General features: G+C 44.7%; 1 protein-coding gene across 5 annotated transcripts in view; it reads left to right on the top strand.

The window, feature by feature from the left end:
* Positions 1-19,741, top strand: part of TSPAN9 (tetraspanin 9) — a 290,042-nt gene that overhangs the window by 137,208 nt on the left and 133,093 nt on the right. For 3 of the 5 annotated variants that reach the window (XM_090043919.1, XM_090043918.1, XM_090043920.1), the window contains one exon: positions 9,630-9,709. In XM_090043919.1, coding sequence (XP_089900045.1) covers positions 9,647-9,709 — 63 coding nt within the window. In that variant the 5' untranslated portion in view covers positions 9,630-9,646. Of the gene's footprint in view, positions 1-8,755; positions 9,710-19,741 lie in introns of those variants that run through there. The other 2 variants (XM_090043916.1, XM_090043915.1) reach the window with 2 other exon arrangements.

Raw genomic sequence — 19,741 nt, 5'->3', positions numbered from 1 at the left:
TCACTGTGTGTGTACACAAGTTGCTTTACTGCACAGTAGACTAATCCTCTGCGCAGTAAAGTGTCACCGTTTAACCATGCACAACAGCTAGCACACAGTAAATTAGGCTAATGCTCAGTTTTCTACTGCCTGTCAATACAGATAGTAGAGTAACTGTGCATTAGCTACTGCTTTCATATAGACAGGTGACTGGGAGCAAGTTGCTTCCCGTCAGCCCAGGAGAATTGTTCCCCCCCTTGCAGCTGTTTCCCAGCCCCCTGCCCCAATCAGCTCATCAGGGCAAAGGGCTGGGAAACAGCTATAGGAAAAGGGGTGGGGGGGGTAGGAAAGGGTCCTGATCATGGCATGGGGCTGGGAGGACAGCCCCCCCTGAGTCCAGGCTTGACCCCAGTGCCCCATGCCAACCTGGGGCAGGCACCTGGTGGAGCCTAGAGCTCCCTCTGACTGCTATATGGGAGCAGAGCAGGGCAGGCAGGAATCGCCCTGCTCTAAACTGCTCCTATTGGGAACAAATTTGCTTTGGAGGGGCACATGTGTAGACTCCCAGGGAAAGCTTACAGCACAGTAAGCTTTCTGCACATTAATTGCACTTGTAGACATACTCTCAGTGTCTGAATTTCAGGGAGAGTATGCATAAATGATTATTTTCCTACAGGGAGAGAAACAGAGGCAGACAGCATATGGCAATGGATTGCAAATTGTTTGCAAGTATATAGCATAAATTTAGTTTTGCTGAAGATGTCAACAGTTGTGGTTCTTCAATATAAAAAATTATATGCATTCACTGTAAATGTTATTGATTTACAGTGTAATTTAGTATTTGGTCCTTATGAAAGAACCTTCATTTTTATACCACTTTATGGAGAAAAGTCAGTCTAAACTAGGCATTTAGATATGTTAATTTTCAGCTCTATAGGGTAGAAGGGCATATTTCTGCACTTCAACACAGTGAAAAATATCTTAAAGCAATCGTTTACAATCCAGTGTATAAATATTACAACTTTTTGAGGGCATCTTGGCCAAGATTTTTAAAATAGGAACTTCATCAAGGTTTTGAACTCAATTTTAGATGCCTGTCTGATTTTCAAATATACTAGTCATTCAGCATCTTAATGTGGACATGATTACTACTATATTTACTAAACTTCAAGATGACTTTGAATTTAGGACACCCTGCAATAATAAGATTTTATACATGGTAAAAATTATAAATCAGTTATAATTTGTTAGAATTGTCCATGTGTACAATCTAATTATTGGAGGGTTATCTTAAATTTGTGCCCCCCAACCACGGTGGTGGGGAAAACAGCATCAGGGAAGCAGGTGGCCAGACTCCTGCCTTTTGTCTCCACTGTCTGTCTCCTGTGCCTCCCTCCTCCCATTTCTTCCCCACCATGCCTGTGCCTACCCCTGTGCTGCCTGCCTCACTCCAACACCTGTTCCTCCTGCCATCTCCCCCCCGGGGCACTTGCTCCCCCATCTTGCTTACCTTCTTAGGTGGCTCTGGCCCCTGCTCTGGGGCAGTCAGGAATAGCCCTAGCCTAGCTCAGTCAGGAAGAAGCAGTGGTGGCAGCTCTGGGTCTAGCTGCACTGGGGCCAAAATTAGGGCTAGCGCTGGAGCTGCAGAGTCTCCCCTGCACTCTCCCTACCATTTACCTCTTCCCCTGCCACATAAGCCACCCTGACCTGGGGCAGACAGCTGCTCTCTGGAGCCAGGGCCACAACAGCCACATGCCCCAGGCCAGTACTCAGATCTATGACAAAGCTCCCCCAGTTGTTAAGAGGGAAAAACCTCATTTTAGATTTGAGTAAATACAGTATGTAGTAATTTATCCTGAATTTTGCTCTATAGCAAACTTGCTCCACACTGAGGATTGGACACATGACCTATTCTCCCAAACCAGTTAAACAATTGGTATTATTGTAGTGCCTGGCCCACCAGGTGGTGGGGGGGAAGGGGGCTTGATCCAAGGGTGGCACTGAGCACAAACTGACTAAAGATATGAACATTACAATATGTTCCACATAGTGCTAACTTACTGCACATTTTCAAGGGGTAATTTTACTTTGGGTTTTCATAATTTCCTGTGTAATGGAACGGTTTATCATGTGTCCACTGCGTGTTTACTGTGTAGTAATCATCTTCTCCATCCACATTCTTAAGCCAGTGCCTAGACCATTTCTGATAAACTGGGGTCTTAGCCTGTCAGGGTTCACACACCTGAGTAATGTTCCTCCCACAAGTAGCCTGGGGATGACATATGGGAGTAGAAGTGCTTGATTATAGGGCTGGGTCTGTTCAGTACTGAAGCACTGCTCAAAGAAGAGAGAAAGAGACTGGGAGAGATTTTGTTCTGCATAGCGCAGATTTCATGGCAAAATAATTAACTGTGCTTTACAATCAGAAAGCTATTGCTTGTGGGCTGGATCTGGCCTGGTCTGTGTGGAGATGAGGGGGATTCGGATACATGTGGCACCATGTGCACCAGCCCCTTAAAGGGGCTGCATTCTCAAGACACTGGTGCTGCTCCAGCCCTTCTCTGCACTACTGAAGGTTGGTTTCTCATGTCCCTTACACCTCTGCTCACACTCAGTACTGAATTTGCTGTTCTCCATTGGCACTGACCAGATTTTTCAGCAGCAGTGGCAAGCAGAGGCTTCATTAGGGGGATGTGGGAGACCAGCCCTCAGCACAGAGCAGGGGGGCTGAAACACTGTGAAGGGGATATGCAGCTCTCAATGGCATCTAGGTCACAAGTCCTAGCCCGCCATTTCGAAAGGTAGTTGACCCCTGCTTTGCAGAAAACGGAATTTGTCATAGATAAGGTTTGCCCGTGAAGATATGTAACTCGACGACCTTACCTGAGTTAGCGCACAAAAATATAATGGGGGCTTGCTGGGTGTTTGTGTTCAAGTTGAAAAAAAATGCATGTGATTACATAATTCCTCAGTGCCTTGGAAGGGCACATGAAAGGGTCTAAATTTTGTACATTTTGACTTGAATACTTCACCAGGCAAGTGTAATAGCTCCTAGGGCTCCTCAGCACTGCACCAGCAAGTGCTGCAGTGAGGCACGCTGTGCCTGCTCTGTGCATGATTCTTCCCCAAACGGAAGTAATGTAGCTGGTTATTGGGGCACTGTGGACAGGTTAATAACCTCCCCTGAATTCTCTTGAGGGACAGCTGCTTGCTTTGACCATTGTCATGGTAGGGTGGCTACCTTGCCTCCATTTAGAGAGGCGTGGTATGCTTGGAGGAAGCACAGCATGCTTTACTCTGGTGCTCCATGGCATGGTACTGAGCTGGTGTAGATATGCCCTGAATACCGTGTTGAATATACTTTTGCATTTTTTTCTTTATCCTGTTCCTTTATGCAATTGTTTGTGTTCTTATAATCCCTAAGCCCCATGCCCTTCCCCATTCCCCACAACATGTTCCCTGGGGGATGGTGGGAAGGGTATTTAGTGCAGGTTTTTCTGATAACTTGGAAATACCTGCACTGTATCCATGGGAAAGGAGGTCTTGATCTCTGTATTCCATGCATTTTGCAGTCAGAGAGCTGTAGCCAGGCAGTCTAGTGCCCCATGCAGGTCATGTGCAGAGTGCCCCTTACATGATGCTATATAACAAAATGAACAGATAACAAATACCCCCCCACACACACAAACACACACTAACTATATATAAACATATATTGTTTAAAGTATATAAATAATAAATATATACTTACATACGATGCATTAACAATGCATGTGTGTGCATGTACACACACACACAACTAATACAACAAAATTGTATCCCAGGACAAGATGCCTAATCAAGCAGAGGATGCTGGTGAATGCTCAGTTTTGGATGAATATACCTGGGGTTGAATGAAATGAGCAGTGTGAATTCACTCAGACTGTGTCAGGCAGTCACAAGCCAGGTTTGCTGATTGTCAGCATAATGATACATTTAGAAAATAAATTCAATAAGATACTTGTTTGTGTGCAGAGGGTAATTAATTTAGGCTGCGTACAGATGTTCATTTGTACAGGTAAGAATTTCTCAGAAATTCTCCTCAGTAGAAAAATAGCCCAGGAGCTGGAGCATATGTGAATTCCACTCTCCTCCTGGAAGGCTACACAGGGGAGCTCTCTATCCTTAAGGAGCTAGAGGGCTGGTTCCTGGGCCACTCCTGCTGTTAAGGGAGTCTATAATTTGATACTTTGTCCTCTCCCTTACTTGAGAAGGAGGCAGGCTGTCAATAGGCAGCCCCTGGGTTTTAAATTGCCTTGGCTAAGTACAGGCAAGTCAAAAAGCCTGAGGCTGAACTGATTCAGTCATTGCAGGTTAGTCTTAGCTGCAAAGATTAAACCAATAAGCAAATGAACAGACATTCACTTCTGATTCAGGAAATACAGCCACATGCCTGCAGTGGCTCAAGCCAGAAGCTGGGGGGCACTAGAGCACTGCTCTCTGGCACGTAGCCAGCATGGGCTGTGTGTCTGCTTCCTCTTCCTGCTGTCCTCAAGGTATCTGGGATTTGAAGTCCACAATCACAGTAGCAGGACTCTGCAGGGTTTCTCATCACTTCCTCTTCCTGCTTTCAGGTGCCTCTGGATTTGTAGTCCACAGTTGTAGCTAGCAATAAGTTAAGCAGGGCAGGGCAGCTCTGTACTTGGGAGAAGGGAAGTTTAACCTTTTTCCCTGGCCCCAGGCCCCAGCTGGGGTTTATCTGTGGGGTGCAGTAAACCAGCCCTCATTGCTCCAGCTAGGGTGCAAGAGAGGTGGGGCCAGCCTTGCTCTCTGGAGCAGACAGCACAGCCCAGCCTAGGGCTGTACAGCATACTGGGATGCTGGGGGACTCTGATTTAACTTGAACCAGGCAGGGGTCTGGTACAAAAGTTTCATAAACTGGTTTGGCCTAAATCAGTTAAGTCTGACACTACATTCAACCAGATTTATCTTAAACCAGTTTCAGCCATTTTGAAACTGGTTTATGTTCACTGAACTTCTAGGCTAAGGACAGACATTAGACATAAACTAGTTTAACTGATCAGAAACTGGTTTAAGCCTGTAACAGAGCATAAGTTCAGAGCACATAAACCAGTTTCGAAATGGTCAAAACTGGTTTGAGATAAACCTGGCTGAATGTAGTAATAGACTTAACTGATTGAGCTCAAACTGGTTTATGCAACTTCTGTCCCAGACCCCTTGCTGGTTTAAGTTTAAACCAGAGTCCCCACGCATCCCGGTATGCTCTCTAGGCTGGGCTCTGCTGCAGTGGAGCAGGGCTGGCCCCACCACTCTGCTCCCTAGCTGGAGCAGGGATGGACCCTGGCCCCAGAAGAAAGCAGGTAAGAGGTTTATTTCCCCCTCTCCCTCCTCCCCTGTCCCACCAGTACAACCTGCATGTGTCCACTGGGTGCTCCAGCAGTGGGGACGTGGCTAGCCCTGGGTGGAGGCCTGGATTGAATTGGCCAGGGAGGGGGTTGAATTCCCTGAGCTGGGGTCTGCTGGGCACTCCCAGCTTTCTGCTGCAGTGGTGGGGACGTGGGCAGATGCTGGCCGGCATGGCCCCTTTAGGCGGGGGGGGGCGGTTAGGGGGGTTATTTCCCCCTCTGCCCCAAGAGGACCTCAGTGGGGTCTGGCAGCCCCAACCACCACCACCTCTCGCTCCCTGCACAGGGCCAGGTGGCAGGATAAGTCCCCTCCTGCCCCCTCTGCCAGACACTGGATGGAGCGGGGAATAAACCCCTTCCCTGCTTCCTGCCTAAGGGGCCTTGCCGGCCGGTGTCTACCCACACCCCGCCCCTTCCACTGAAGTGACACAGGGGCAGGGCCCTGATGGGGCAGCAGCCCATCCCGGTGTCTGGAGAGTGCAAGCCACTTCCCAACAGGGGGACTGTGAGTAGGGGTCAGAGCTGCCATGGACTGTGTGGGGCAGGTGGTGGCACTGGGGCTCAGAGGGGGCCATAGTTCCCCAAACCCCCCATGTGCAGTCTGCAGCAGCTTTCCCTGCCTGCAGCGCAGCCCAGCCCAACCGCTGGGAAGGGGCTTGCACTCTGGGACACCGTGACAGAGGCTGCAGTGCCCATCAGGGTCGCTTCCCCCTCGCTGCTTCAGGGGTTCTGACGCCTGCTCATGGCACCCTCGCCGGAAAGAGGTTTGCGCTCCCTGGACACCAGGACAGGGGCTGCTGCCCCATCAAGGTTCTGCCCCCTCACCACTCCGGTGGGCACCAGGGAGGGGATTATTCCTCCTCCTTCTGGCATCTGGTGGAGGGGGCAGAAGGGGGCTTATCCCGGTTCTCGGCCCCACAAAGGGAACGAACAGCAGCAGTTGGGGTGGGCAGACCCCAGCTGCGGTTCCCTGGGGGCAGTGGGGGAAGTGGGGGGGAATAACCCCTCTCCCTGTGCTCCATGCCTCATGGGCCATGCTGTCTGCCATTTGGCCACATCCTGACCCTGCTGCTGCAGTAGTGAGGGGGGAGTGCCTGGTGGACCCCAGCCTAGGTCCATGGCAGTGGGACAGGGAGGGGGGAATTAAACTCCCTCCCTGGGCAGTTCACTCCAAGCTACTGCCAGGGCTGGCCATGCCCCGCTCAGCACAGCTTCCCTGCAGCCATGGGCTGCTCTAGCGCCCCCCGGCTCCTGTCCTGAGCCCCTGCAAGCATGTACCTGCATTTCATGAATGTCTGTTCACTTGCAGATTGGTTCAATTGAGTCAGGTTAGACTAACCTGCAAAGATTGAATCAATTCAGGCTCTAGCTTTTTGAATGTCTCTAGCCATATTCCATTACAAGTTTAAACAAGTTTCTGATCACTTAAACCAATTTATGTGTAACTTCTGTCCCTAGCCCTTGTGTGCAGTCCAGATGGGCTACATACGGGGTGATTTAAAGCTTGAGGGAAGGGGAAGTGGGGCTGAGGCTAGCTTCTTCACCTCTGTGTCCCAGCTCCCCAGCTTTTAAAACATTGCATGGGCCACCCAGGAGGGTGGCACACCAGTATTTGAAGCCTGCAGGGCCCTGAATAGGACAGGGAGAGCTTCCCTGGACCTTGCTCCTGGACCGGAGCCCAGGAACTGGGCTTGTGTACAGCCTCCCCAGACCAATTCCTGATCCTCAGAAATCTCCCACAACAGTAGCCTTGCAGCTGGGACATAACTGTCTTTAGTCCCCTAGATGTCTCCAGTTTCACTGGGAGGTATGCTGGAGGTGGTGGGCAGGAGGTGGGAGACAGCTGTTTTGCAGCTGCAGGGCCTTGCAACCATAGGATAATTGTTCCACTTCCCCAGTGGAATGGAAGGAGTGAAGCAGGCGAGGGCCCCTCTCCCAGAAGAGGAACCTTCCCAGGGATCTGGGGAAGGGTCTTTGCTGCAGAAGCATGGTTCCTGTGGCCAATCTGCAAATCAGCTGATCTGTGGGATTAGTGGAGGGAGGGGAGTTTTCCTGGGACTGGAACCCTTCCAGGGCTACAGAGGGCTCCAACCCTGCACCAGGCTCCTATTGCAGTCCTCCAGAAACTGGAGAAGAGCACCAGGCAGGAGCTGTTTTCACATGGTGGGAACCCTCCCAGGGCTCGGGATCAGTTCCTGGCTTGGGTTAATGCTTCCCCTCTTGGTGGGTAAGGGGGCAGGGTCTCTAGGGGCAGACTGTCAGGGAGCTAGTGCATGGAGAAGGAGAGCAAAGGACCATGGGATACTGGCTGTTGCTCTCTCCCTGGAGGAGCATACAGGCATTCAAATTAGATTGGGAAGAAGATCTTCCTTGCAAGTGACTGATCTAATTTCGTGCAGAAGAGCTATTTTTCTTCCGCTAAAAAAACCTTGAACATCTGTATACCCTACTTTTTGTGCCAGGAGAGCGGCTTTTTACCCCAGCACAAATGGCATGTCTGTAGGTCACATTAATATAATATCTTGTATCGTAAAAATCTCTATTTTCTGGCTTTTTAAAATTATATATGCAGGTCTACTATCTGTGACAAAACATTACTTCCGTTTGATTTGGCCTGCCCCATATGAGGGCTTCCAGTGCCAGTGCACTGCTGGTACTGCCCTTGCTACAGTACTGTTCGTAGATGAGGCACTACACTCTCCCTGGAAAGTGTCGTTCTGTAGAAAGGGGATACAACTTTCAGGTCAGTGTTTCTGGTTACCAATAATGTAGGATGCCAGGGAGAATACTGTATGCAAAAGTAATCTCTAACATACCAGTTAAATAGTGTGCACATACTGCAGGCTTGGATACTCTAACGTTCAGGAGATTTAGAGTTGATTGATTACCCTGTAGAAGACAGCAGCTCTGCGTTTCTTGTTATGGTTAATTATATCACCATTGATGGCGTCATACCATGTGCATGTATAACAGAAATGTGCCCAAGCTGTAGCTGGTTCCAGTTGCTTGTCCCATGGCATTTGTTTAAGCTGCAAAAAATGTAAAAGTATATAGTTACAGTTAATTTTACCAGGGTTTTTTAACTTTCATATATCTAATTCATACTTTTAGAGCCTTTTATTACATTAAAGGGTATCATTACCTCATGGTTGTAGCTCATAACCAGCTAAACAGTACTTTACATTTAAAGACATTTTGCCTTGTGCACTTGTACAAGAGTAGTTCTAATCCTATTCAAGATATTGTGTCATGGAGGTGTGCCTTTGGAAAAAGCATTTTCTAATTGGCTGCATGCAAAGGAGAGGGGAGGAGTTATTAAGAGGGTGGATTTATTACTTGATAGTTAGGTCAGGGATTTCTGTGGGAAATGCCCAGTGGTTGCAGTTGCTGATGATTTCACATCAACAGCAGCGCAACACAGACAGTGAGCTCCAATAGCTGATTACTGAATGAGATACTGCAAACGGGTAAAAAAAAAAAAGACAGCAGTATGTGAGAAGCAGTCAGAGAGAGGCAGAGAGGGAAGCTGAGAGAGAAAGCAAAGTGCTCAGGCTGAGGAAGTCTCCCAGGTGCGCTGTAGGAGCTTTTTGGAAATGGATACAAGGACCATCTGCTGCCTATAGGTCAGGGGACTGTGGACTGAGGGTAGAGAGGCAGAGTTTATGGATCTTTTAAATAAAAGCTAAGTTATGCCTGACAGATTTGCCAAGACGTCATGAAAACGTTCCTGCATGGGATGCTAATGTATAAATTCAAGCTACAGAGAACTATAGCATAGCTTACTTTGGTATAAATAATAATAATAAAGCAGAAGCAATGCAAGGAATATTACAATAAATTCCATGGTGGTTATCTGATTTGTTTACCAAGATAAAAAAACAAACATCAGCCTGCTACTACTGTGGAGTTCATGAAGCACTGCATTTAATGTCGAGAGATGCTAGACATTAAATCTGACAACTGTGAAAAGAGAGATCATGGAGAAGTCAAGTAGCGAGGATTCTTCAATTCACCGGAGTCCATCTTTGGATAGCAAGGACTCAGACTTTGCTAAACCTTCTACCTCAGGGAGGCAGTTTGGTAGCGGTTTCACTGCTGGAGCTTTCTATGGTACTGCTGGATCACGCACACAGAGCCACGCTGGGGCCGGAACTGGGACTGGTGCAAAAAGTGACAAGTACAGTGCACCCAAAGGCAGCAAATATGTGGTCTTTTACCTGGATCTATCCTTTGTTTTCCTTTTAGAATTTAAGAAGTGCAACATGGCAAGAGGCTGCCTGTGTTGTTTGAAATACATGATGTTCCTTTTCAATTTAATATTTTGGGTGAGTACTGCTTTTGATTGCTTCTTTTTTTTAAGAGTACTCTGTACTACTGCATTGTATGCCTAGTGCATCTTTGAAGCACTACAGTAAGTTTTCTCTTGTTCTCTTCCTTCCTCCCTCCCAGCTTCCTCTCATACCTGCATGAAATATTCACAGTGCTAAATTTGTGCCTAATGGGAATAGGTACATGCTTCTGACAGATCTTTTGCCTCCCAGTTACTGCACTTTGACTACAGGTTATTAAACTCAGAGTGTTTGATTTTTCATGTGGTTTGAACAGGATAATTTAAAGCAGGGTAGAACCTATGGACCATTTAAAATGATCCAAATTAGTTCACTAGTTTTTTTTACATTCTGTAGTAATACCTCATGCTGCATTAAGCTGCAGGTTAATTTATACATGGAGTGCATTCTGGTTGTCTCCGTTAATCATAACCTACTTTTCCTCAACTTAATTGACAAACTGCTTTTTGATTTGAATGAAGTTTAGTCAGGCCTCTCCATCTACCAAGCAGAGAGATATATTTTAACCTCTTCAGGTGTCAGCACAAATGTGAAATGACTGGAATGATGAATGCCTCTGGATTCAGTTTCAGAAGCAGTTGTCCATATTGGTGTGTTAAGTGGGAGACCAGCTCTTGCTTTTGAGGGAACAGAATTAATTTTCCTCGAGGAGCGAGGGGGTGTGGGTAGTTGTAACAATGCTTTTGCAAGCAGGTTTGAAGCCCAGTGCCGACAATGAACAAAGTAATGTCATGTAGAAGGGAAAACAAGACTATAAACTCCACCCGGGCATTGCTGCTTGAAAAATGTGAGGAAAACACAGGCCCATTGAAACCCCGAGTCTGTTTGAATAAGGCCCTGTGCAGAACTGGCTTGTTTAATTAAAATCAAAGTCAGCAGTTTTCTCAGGATTAGGAAAAGCATTTGTAATATTTATGTCTGCGTACTTAATTCAAGGTCATACAAAGTATATCTCAGAGGTAAATGAAAATATAGGTTTGCTGGTTAGTTTTAAGACCGGTCATTCAAAATCTCATTAGGTTAGATGTGTCATGTGTGGAGAAGTCAGCACTGAAATGAGGCTCTGTGTCTCTGCCTTACTAGCCGGCTTCTCTGCTTAACTGACTCACTTATTGAAATAACTTTTAAGAGCAAGAGGAAACAGGAGACCTGACAGAGCATGGGAGCACTCATGTACTAGTGAGGTTTAGCAATAATGGACTGAAGCATTTCTACCATTGAAGGTGTGGGAATCCTATATAAATAGAATGTGCTGAACTGTGTTTCATAGAAGGTTAAGGCTGAAAGTTGTCTCATAAGAGTGTCTGAACCAATCTCCTGCACCACTGTTAAGTTTTCACTCACTGACCCTACCAAAAACATACCTAACCTATATCTGCACCCCTCTTTTAAGATACAACCTTTGTGCCAGGCTGGCTGTTCATACCAATGCTGCATTACTCATTATCCTTGGAAGTAGTTTCCTATGTAAAACATTGCCATTAATTTTAGAACATTGTACTTGCTCTTTTTCCATGTGCTCAGTCCTTTGGTCTCCCTCCAGACATCTCCCTCTGCAATGTCTCTATCTCAGCTCTTTCCCAAGAAACACATTCCTAGGTTCTCCCTAGTTTTTAAATCAGTGCCACATCCTTTCAGTACCCACCTCAGCATTTTCTTCAATTCCCTAGTACACATTTTTATATTGTCCTTTCATGAACCTATGTCATCCTCCTTCAGTTCCTCTTTTTTGGCTCACATCCAGGCCCCTTCTCCTTTCCCACTAGACTTTCTCTCTCATTCTCTCTTTCCAGTCTCTCTGGATTTACTCTGCAGCTGCTATCATCTTCTGTGTTTCTCTGCATCTCATCAGCTCTCCCTCATATCTGAACTCTTTCCTTAAAGAGGGTTCTCCTTTCCTCCTTGAATAATCCAACTTAGTCTGTCTTTCTCCCTCTTACAATGCTGTATTGCTGTATTCTTCATGATATCTCTGGCGAATATTCTGAAGTGCTCTTTGTTTGCACCTGGCTACACCAAATGGAACCTGTATTGTAGACGGATGTATTTGAGGGATTTTAGAGAAGTGCCAATACAAATAACAGTTTTCAAAGTGGTCTATGGCAGGAATTTGATCCATTTACCATGTTTAAATTGTTCAGAAGTTCACTCTTCTAAATTTACAGTTGAATTGCACTGTCCATCCCTCCATTAATTTCAGAGGGCTGCAATGCCAATGAATATGTATAATTTTTTACCTGGTCATATGTGTGTGTTTTGTAAAATTGTTGGTCAGCTTTTTTTTGTTGTTCATGGCTATATTAGCTAGAATGAAATACCCTGTATGCAGCTGATCTGCAATCCCTGCAATACTGTTATCCTTGGGTGTTTAGAGATGGGGCTGGGAAATGCTTTAATTAGTGCAGCTCCAAGAGCTGCGCTAATTAAAAGTGCCCAGAGCATCACGTGTATCAGTGTCCCCACACTGAAAAATGGTGTCAGGGTGCTTTGAACTAAAGCTTATCAAACAAGCTTTAGTTTAAAGCACCCCACCACCATTTTTCAGCACGGAGACACTAATACATGTGACGCTGGACTATGCTGGAGCGCGGTAATTACCACGCTCCAGCAGACTCGATTTTAATTGAGTCTGCTCGGACATGCTGTAATTGCAGCATGTCAGAGCAGCCTCCCTGCACATGAATAGGAGTCCTTCTAGTTTTGGGCTCCTCACACAGCTGTGCCCATTGTCCCTCACTCCTGCCCTGCAGCCCTCTGGCTATTTCAGTCCTGGGTCACCTCCCAGTCTGCCCCTTCCCCTCAGTCCTGACCTTCAACACATGATACCAATGCCAATACCCAACCTCTTTCCTCAATCTGTGCTAGTATATCCCACTCTGTGTCTACAGCATCCCCTGCTGTTGCCATTACAGGTCTCTGAGTTCTGCTAATACAGTGATTCTCAGCCAGGATGCGACAGCACCCTGGCTTCCCTTGAGATTCTTTCAAGGGTGTCATGAGTGCCATGCAATGTCAGAGATATCAGATAGAAATCCATAGTGTTAAAAGCATTCTGACTGTTCTGTTCTTTCTGAATTCTTTGTAACAGAGAAATTGCTCTTTTTCTTTTCTAGTAAAAAAAATGAGTGAAAACCAAGAGCCAACATTTTCTGAGGGGTGTGTCGAGACTAATGAGGGGTGCCTTGAGTCTAAAGAGGCTGAGAACTACATTTGGGTTCAACCCTGTGAAGTTGTGGGCTTCTCTTGAGCAGTGGTTATCAGTACATCCAAAACTGGGTGGTGGCTGTGTCACATGGATTGATTTTTCTCAAAGGATTCACTAAGGAGCACCTAACTTGTCTTTGATTCCAGGTCTCCCAAGATGATAAAAGAATGCCCTCAATCAATAGTTTCTCTCTTGGCCAATGCAAGAGATGATATCTTTTATGCATGAGTTTATTTGGAGAACTAGAAATAGAAATTGAAGAATTATGTTTTAAGGAGTCTGACTGAGATCCAGTCTAACAGCCAAGTGCTGAAACATGTGGATGAACACTAAGAGAATAAGAATTTGGATGGCAGAGTGTGGTACTGTGGTTCTACAGAGCAGAAACTATGCCTGGTCTCATTCTGATTTTAACATGATTTATGGTTTATTTGGCAGATGTTATTACCTTTGGGATTTTATTTTCCTATCCACGTCTTCAAGTGGGCAGCCTTTCTTGAAGAGGGCTGGGCATTGCTTCCCTAGAAAGCTCTCAGAGCTGTTCTTGAGCATGAGCTCAGAGAATGATGCCAGCGATTCCTTTTTACTGCTCAGAGCTTGGCAGAACCCAGGGCTAGTATGTAAGCTGAGATCCTCTGTGTGGCAGAAAGTTATATTGCCCTTAAACCATTGGCCTGGCTCAAAGTATACCCATCTAAAGACACTAAGGGATCCAGCCATCAGCATCCAGTTTATACTGATACTAGAAAATTGCCCATCAGGAATGACGGGGGTGGGGTGGTGGGCGCACAGGGATGGAGTGCCACCACTCAACACCCCGCGCCACTGCTGCCGCCTCCCAAGAGTGGGCAAACTTGCATGCAGCAGCTGCCACCACCAGGCACTGCCCTGTGCTGCCACTGTTCTTCATCCAGCCATGCACCCCCACCCCCCTGCTCTGTGTCTGTCTGGCCCGCTCCACTGGAGTCATGCCTCATCTGTCATTCTTGACACAGCACTGGCTGGAGCCACACTCTGCTGGGAACCATGCCCCCCAAGACTGGACAGACATACAGACAGATGGATTAAGTCCTTTATATATATAGAATACAGGCAGTCCTTGACTTACAATGTTTCGAGTTGCAATGTTTCACACTTACAACGTTTACAAATTGACACCGTTTCAACTTGATAATGTCAGTTTCAACTTACAACGCTTGATCCAATGCCACGCCACGCCACGCCATGCCAGCGAACAAGTTCGCTGCGTTGCTCATCTCCCTGGAGAACATCAGTCCAACCTTCCTTGGATACTTTCTTTAAGAAAGCAGACGAGACTCCAGAAAAAACCTGCAGCAAAGACTCCTGAGAAGACTCCAGCCAAGAGCCCTTCAAAAAGTCCAACTAAGAGCCTTTCAAAAAGTCCAGCAAAGTCACCTCAAAGAAGTTCTTCCAAATCAATATGATTGCTATTTACAATATAAAAACATTAATGTAGCTATATTATTCATCTATAATTAATCGAGTACAAAATTCTGGGGTATTTTTGGTGAAAATGGGTATCAACCCTTGGTTCAGGAACCAATCCCCCATTTATAACATTGTTTCTTATGAGAAAGCTGGTTCCAAGTTACAACGTTTCGACTTAAGACGCCGTTTTCAGGAACTAATTGTGTCGTAAGTCCGAGGACTGCCTGTACCCAAATGTACGGTCTCTCTGCTGACCTTGACGTACAGGTAGTAAGTACATCATTTCTGCAGATGATCATTTCAGTCATGGCCCCACAAATGATGTTAAATGTTAGGCTCTCGGTTACTTGTACCCCTAACAAGAAAATGCACTCGTGCAATTTAATACCAGGGGCGTTTGCTGGCCTGTAGTGTTGTGTGTGAACTGTTCTAGATGGAATGTCTCGTTAACTTGAAATAGGAGGTATTTTTCACTATAATGATAAGAACTTCAGGTAGTTCTCTGTGTCATGAGTGGTTCTTAGCAGTTGTTGCTTACCATCTGGCACTGCTTTCTTTTGGAGATTAGAAAAGTCTGAGCTGAGTGTTAAGGAAGCTTATCGTATTTAATTGTATGGAGAGCATGGTGATTTACCCTGAATTCATCCTAAGTGCATAATATGACAGAGAACTGGACAAGTACATATCGTAGTTGATGCATTTTGACAAATGAATCAAGATTGCAAAGCAGCCAGTACAGCCTCACTAAAGAAATCAAATATTGATTTTTGTTTATAAAGATAGTAGCTTAATTGTCAAGAAGGATAATGGCTAAGTATTAAGATTAAGATATGGCTTCTACAATAGACTTCACTTTAGTGTATTGCCTAGAGACAGCATTATGGCAGTGTTTATATAGCTTATTGGAAAGTTTTCCTACTCAAATAATTATATTTATAAAAGGGAAATTTTCAAAAAGAAATGAAAGTTCACTTTTCCTGTTTGAGGAAGGGAAGTTTTGAAGCTGAGAGATCAAAGTTGCAGTAGAAAACTGCATCTGGAGTATGATACGTGGGCAGATTTTAATTCATTTATCCTTTTCAATAGAGGTTATTAGCCCAAAACAGTCCATATATACTGGAGAGTTTGTAATATACATTCAGATAGATTTCAGCATTGCTAATTTATTGGTTAGCATAATAAATTTAAGCTGGAGGAATATTCAGCAGGATTATTAAATCTGTGATTGCTTCTCTGTGGTCATGGGTTAGAAAGCTAAGTATAGTTAGTAAGTTACATAATGTGATTCCTTTGTCAAATTAAGTCTTACTATATATTCCTTCAGGCTCCCTGTTAGGAATTCAAATACTAGTTATAAATACTTTCATTACAAGCTATTATTAATTATAGTATTCTTGTTTGAAGGTACCAGTTGTTGAAATGAGTAAAGCTTAAATCAAATCAAATTAAGTTAGTAAATTCAAGTTTGTATTCAGTTTTCAGGTACGCTTTTTTTAGTAACATATTCTGGGATTTTTCCTTTTCCTAAAATTTAAGGATACAAGAACAACAACAATAAAATGATCTGAAAAAGTTAGTTAACGGGAGAATGGTAGTGCTGGTATAGTTAAATATAGCAAATAAAAATCATTCAGTCCATTTGTAAATCCATTTTTATTAAAAGAAGGGAAAAAAGCTATTGTTCTTGAAGGGAATTTAAAATGTTTGGTAATGAAGAATTTTATTTAATAGGGAGGAGAACCGTTCATAATTTGGGGATCTGCTGCAGAGACAGAGAAAGCAAGAGAGCATATCCATTCTCTCTGTGAGTGAGGCTGTTGTCACAGGTATTGATACTGTAATGCAGCTAAGTCTTCTAGAGCTGTTTATATAGGGTAATCCATACTTAGAAGCATTTCTTCCAACTGAAATATATACTGTAACACTGTTTAGTTTGAGTTGCAAAGCTTTAATGCTTATCTGAACCTGTTGGGCACACATCTAAATCTTGTGAGCACGTTTTGTTCCTCTGCAGAACTGAAAGTTAATCTCCTAGGTTTGGTACTGCTTTTAGAATGGTTGAAACGGGAACAACATTGCAATCTATACACCATGTATAAAGGCGCACTTTATTGGTCTGGCCTGGCCCTGACTGCATCATCTTGTAACCACTGTGCCCCGTGTGGTACTGTCATGGTTTTCTGATACAGGGAATAAAGACAAGGATAGATGTTAAAGGATGCTTGTCTTATGACAAAATATCAATGCTTGGGTCTGTAATTTTCTTGCAAGAATGAATCCAGAGCCACTGGAGAACTTCTCAAGCAGCAAGTGACAACACACAGCAAACCTGTATTGACATAAGGCCCTAATGTAGTGACAGTTAAGGTACTATGCAGGGAAAAAGAGACCACTCAGAAATATCAATTCTCTGTTTGTTTGTACATATTGAGCTCTGAGAGAGAGAACTAATTTTAATTCACTGAAGTGAAGTGATTATTTTCAGTCCTATCTATATTAAACCTTTTTGTTTTAGAAGAGATTTCTATATGCAAATAATTTCTTCATTTGTTAATTCAAATTTGCTTGTAAATCAACACTTATGTATTCAAATGCTGAGATTTGGTGTCTAATTAGAAACATTTAATATATTAGATGTGCCATTACAGGCATGTTTCTGTATAGGGATTTTTGACCTATGGTTTTAAAATTTAGACAATAAATCTCTTCTTGCCTGATGACTCCATGTGATCGAATGTGCCATAACTAAGTCCATTTAAAACCACATTGAAGCAGTAGCAGAGAACAACATTCAAACTCTGCTAGGGGGCAATGTTTCAAATGTGCTTCTGTTGAAACTACTTTAGTTTAAACTGGTTTAGTTAGTTAAACAAATGGGGCTCATTCCAGGTCTGTGGAAGTCTGGCTCATCCAGATGGCAGCATCTCTAACCTTTTGAAAGGAGTGAGTGAGATATATTTAAGTTTGATAGAGGGCACATTGATCTAAAATTCTTTGCAGTGTTCCTCTTACTCACCGCTGTTTGCTAATGCCACAGTCTAAGACTGTCTTTTTTCCCCCTTGGGTTGCCAGGGGGGTGCAATTTGAAGTTTATGGAACTATTTTTGTTGTATTGGTCAAGGTGCTTGGGAACCATTTATTGCTTGTGTCAACACTGGATAAATGATTTATTGATTTACAAATTGACTGTAGAATTCTTTGATACATTTGTTATAACATAGCCTGCTGGGAAGGGTTGTTTTTCAAGCCTCTGTACGAGAAATTGGTTTCAATTCCTTGCATGTGAGAAGCAGAATAACAATTTAGAAGTTAAGGAAAAAGAGCTCTGATCTTTATATACGTTACATAGTGTAGTGACTTAGGTTGTGTGGTGTCAGATGCACAGCTCTTTTCCATGGGATCCCCTAAGATTTCATAGACATTAGGAGCAGGAAGCCCAAGGAGCAGGAAGTCAGTTAGGGTCAAATGGTCCAAAGTATCCAGAATAGGTGCTTGCACCACCTCTGGAAGGAGTCTGTTCCAGGCTCTGGGAACATGACGGTAAAGAAGTTTTTCCTTATGTTCAGACTAAAATGGTCTTCCAGGAGTTGGTGAAGGTTGGACCTTGTCTTCCCTTGGGGTGCTCTGTTGAACAGGCATTCCCCCAGATTCTGGTGCACACCCCTTATGTACTTATAGGCTGCCACCAAGCCACTCCTGAGCCTTCGCTTCTCCCGGCTGTAGAGTCCCATGGCTCTCAGCCTCTCTTCGTAACGCCTGCTCTCTTGCCCTCAGATCATGCATGTAGCTGTCTTCTGGATTCTCTCAAGCTTCTTCCTATCCTTTCTGAATTGTGGAGCCCAGAACTGGATGCAGTGTTCCAGCTGTGGCATCACCAAGGCCAAGTACAGCGGGAGGATGACTTCCTGGGTCTTGCCAAAGATGCATTGGTAGCTGCAAGCCCGAGTTTTGTTTGCTTTGCCAGCTGTGGTATCACATTGGTGGCTCATGTTCATCTTGTGGTTGGTCATGACCCCCAAGTCTATTTTGGTTGTGGTGCTAGCAAGTGTAGCGCTTGCAAGCCTGTAAGTGTGATACAGGTTTTTTTCCCCCATGGTGGAGCACCTTGTATTTTTCCGTGTGGAATGCCATCAGGTTTTCATCCTCCCACCATGTGAGCCTGTCGAGGTCGTCCTATCCTTAAGTGTGTACACTCTTCCCCATTGTTTGGTGTCATCAGCAAATTTAACCAGTCCACTTCTGACACCAGAGTCCAGATAATTTATAAAGACATTAAAGAGTACAGGCCTGAGAAGGGAGCTTTGGGGGACAACACTGGTCACTGTGTCATGATGATTTGGTTCCATCAACTACCACTCTCTGCATCTAACTTCGGAGCCAGTTCCCCAGCCATTAGGCTGTAGCGTAGTCAAGGCCACAGTTTTCCAATTTCACCATAAGGACATCATGGGACATAAAATCAAAGGCTTTTTTAAAGTCCAAAAATATGATATCCACCTCTTCCCCTTTGTCCAGCTACTCTTCCCACAATTCAACCTCCCTTAAAGCAAAACACTCCTGTCTCCTCCCTCCTATACATACAATTCATCTGATCCGCGTCCGTCTCATTAAGCCCTATCTCCATGCTGTAAGCTTTGAATTACATATTGCTCTGTCTCTGTAACACATGCTTCTGTTCCAGCTTTCTTCTGGTCCTGCAGTGTCTTCTGCATCCTCTTTGCATCAAGGTGGGCAGAAGGCTCCTGTTCATCAGACAGAGGTCCTGAAGTGAGCCTCTTCTCTCCCCACCACCCACCATAACTTACTAGACATTACCTGCATTAGTAATGTAGGTAAGTTAACCAGCCAACTGCTTGAATGATGAAGTTTTCTATGCGAGTATGGTCTGTTCCCTGCCTTTCCTGTTTTATTGAGGGGAGAAAAAAACAGTTCCTTCAGGTTTGGGTCTAGCCACCATCATCCATATCTTTGTAGCTTCTCTTGTGAGGCTCACCTGAGCCCAAGCTTGGACATTTCAGAAATGCTGTAACACCTTCATACTGGGCAGGTGTTTAGCAATCAAAGCTAGACTGAGATGCTGTTTAGATTGGCGGGGAGGGGAGAGGTCTCTGTTTTACAAAGAGGTCCTAGTTTCCTTTTAAGTAGTTTTGTTCTCTTAGTTTCATAGTTTCTAGGGTCGGAAGGGACCTGAGCAGATCATCTAGTCCGACCCCCTGCCATGGCAGGAAAGAATACTGGGGTCAAACGACCCCAGCAAGATGTGCATCTAACCTCCTCTTAAACACCCCCAGGGTAGGAGCCTGCACCACTTCTCTTGTTGCATTCCTGTTTTATAAGTTATTTTGTCCTTTTAT

Source organism: Crocodylus siamensis, chromosome 4 (assembly GCF_052110815.1).
Source record: "Crocodylus siamensis isolate JL-2025a chromosome 4, ASM5211081v1, whole genome shotgun sequence".
Classification (NCBI taxonomy): domain Eukaryota; kingdom Metazoa; phylum Chordata; order Crocodylia; family Crocodylidae; genus Crocodylus; species Crocodylus siamensis.
This window is presented reverse-complemented; position numbering and strand designations above follow the sequence as displayed.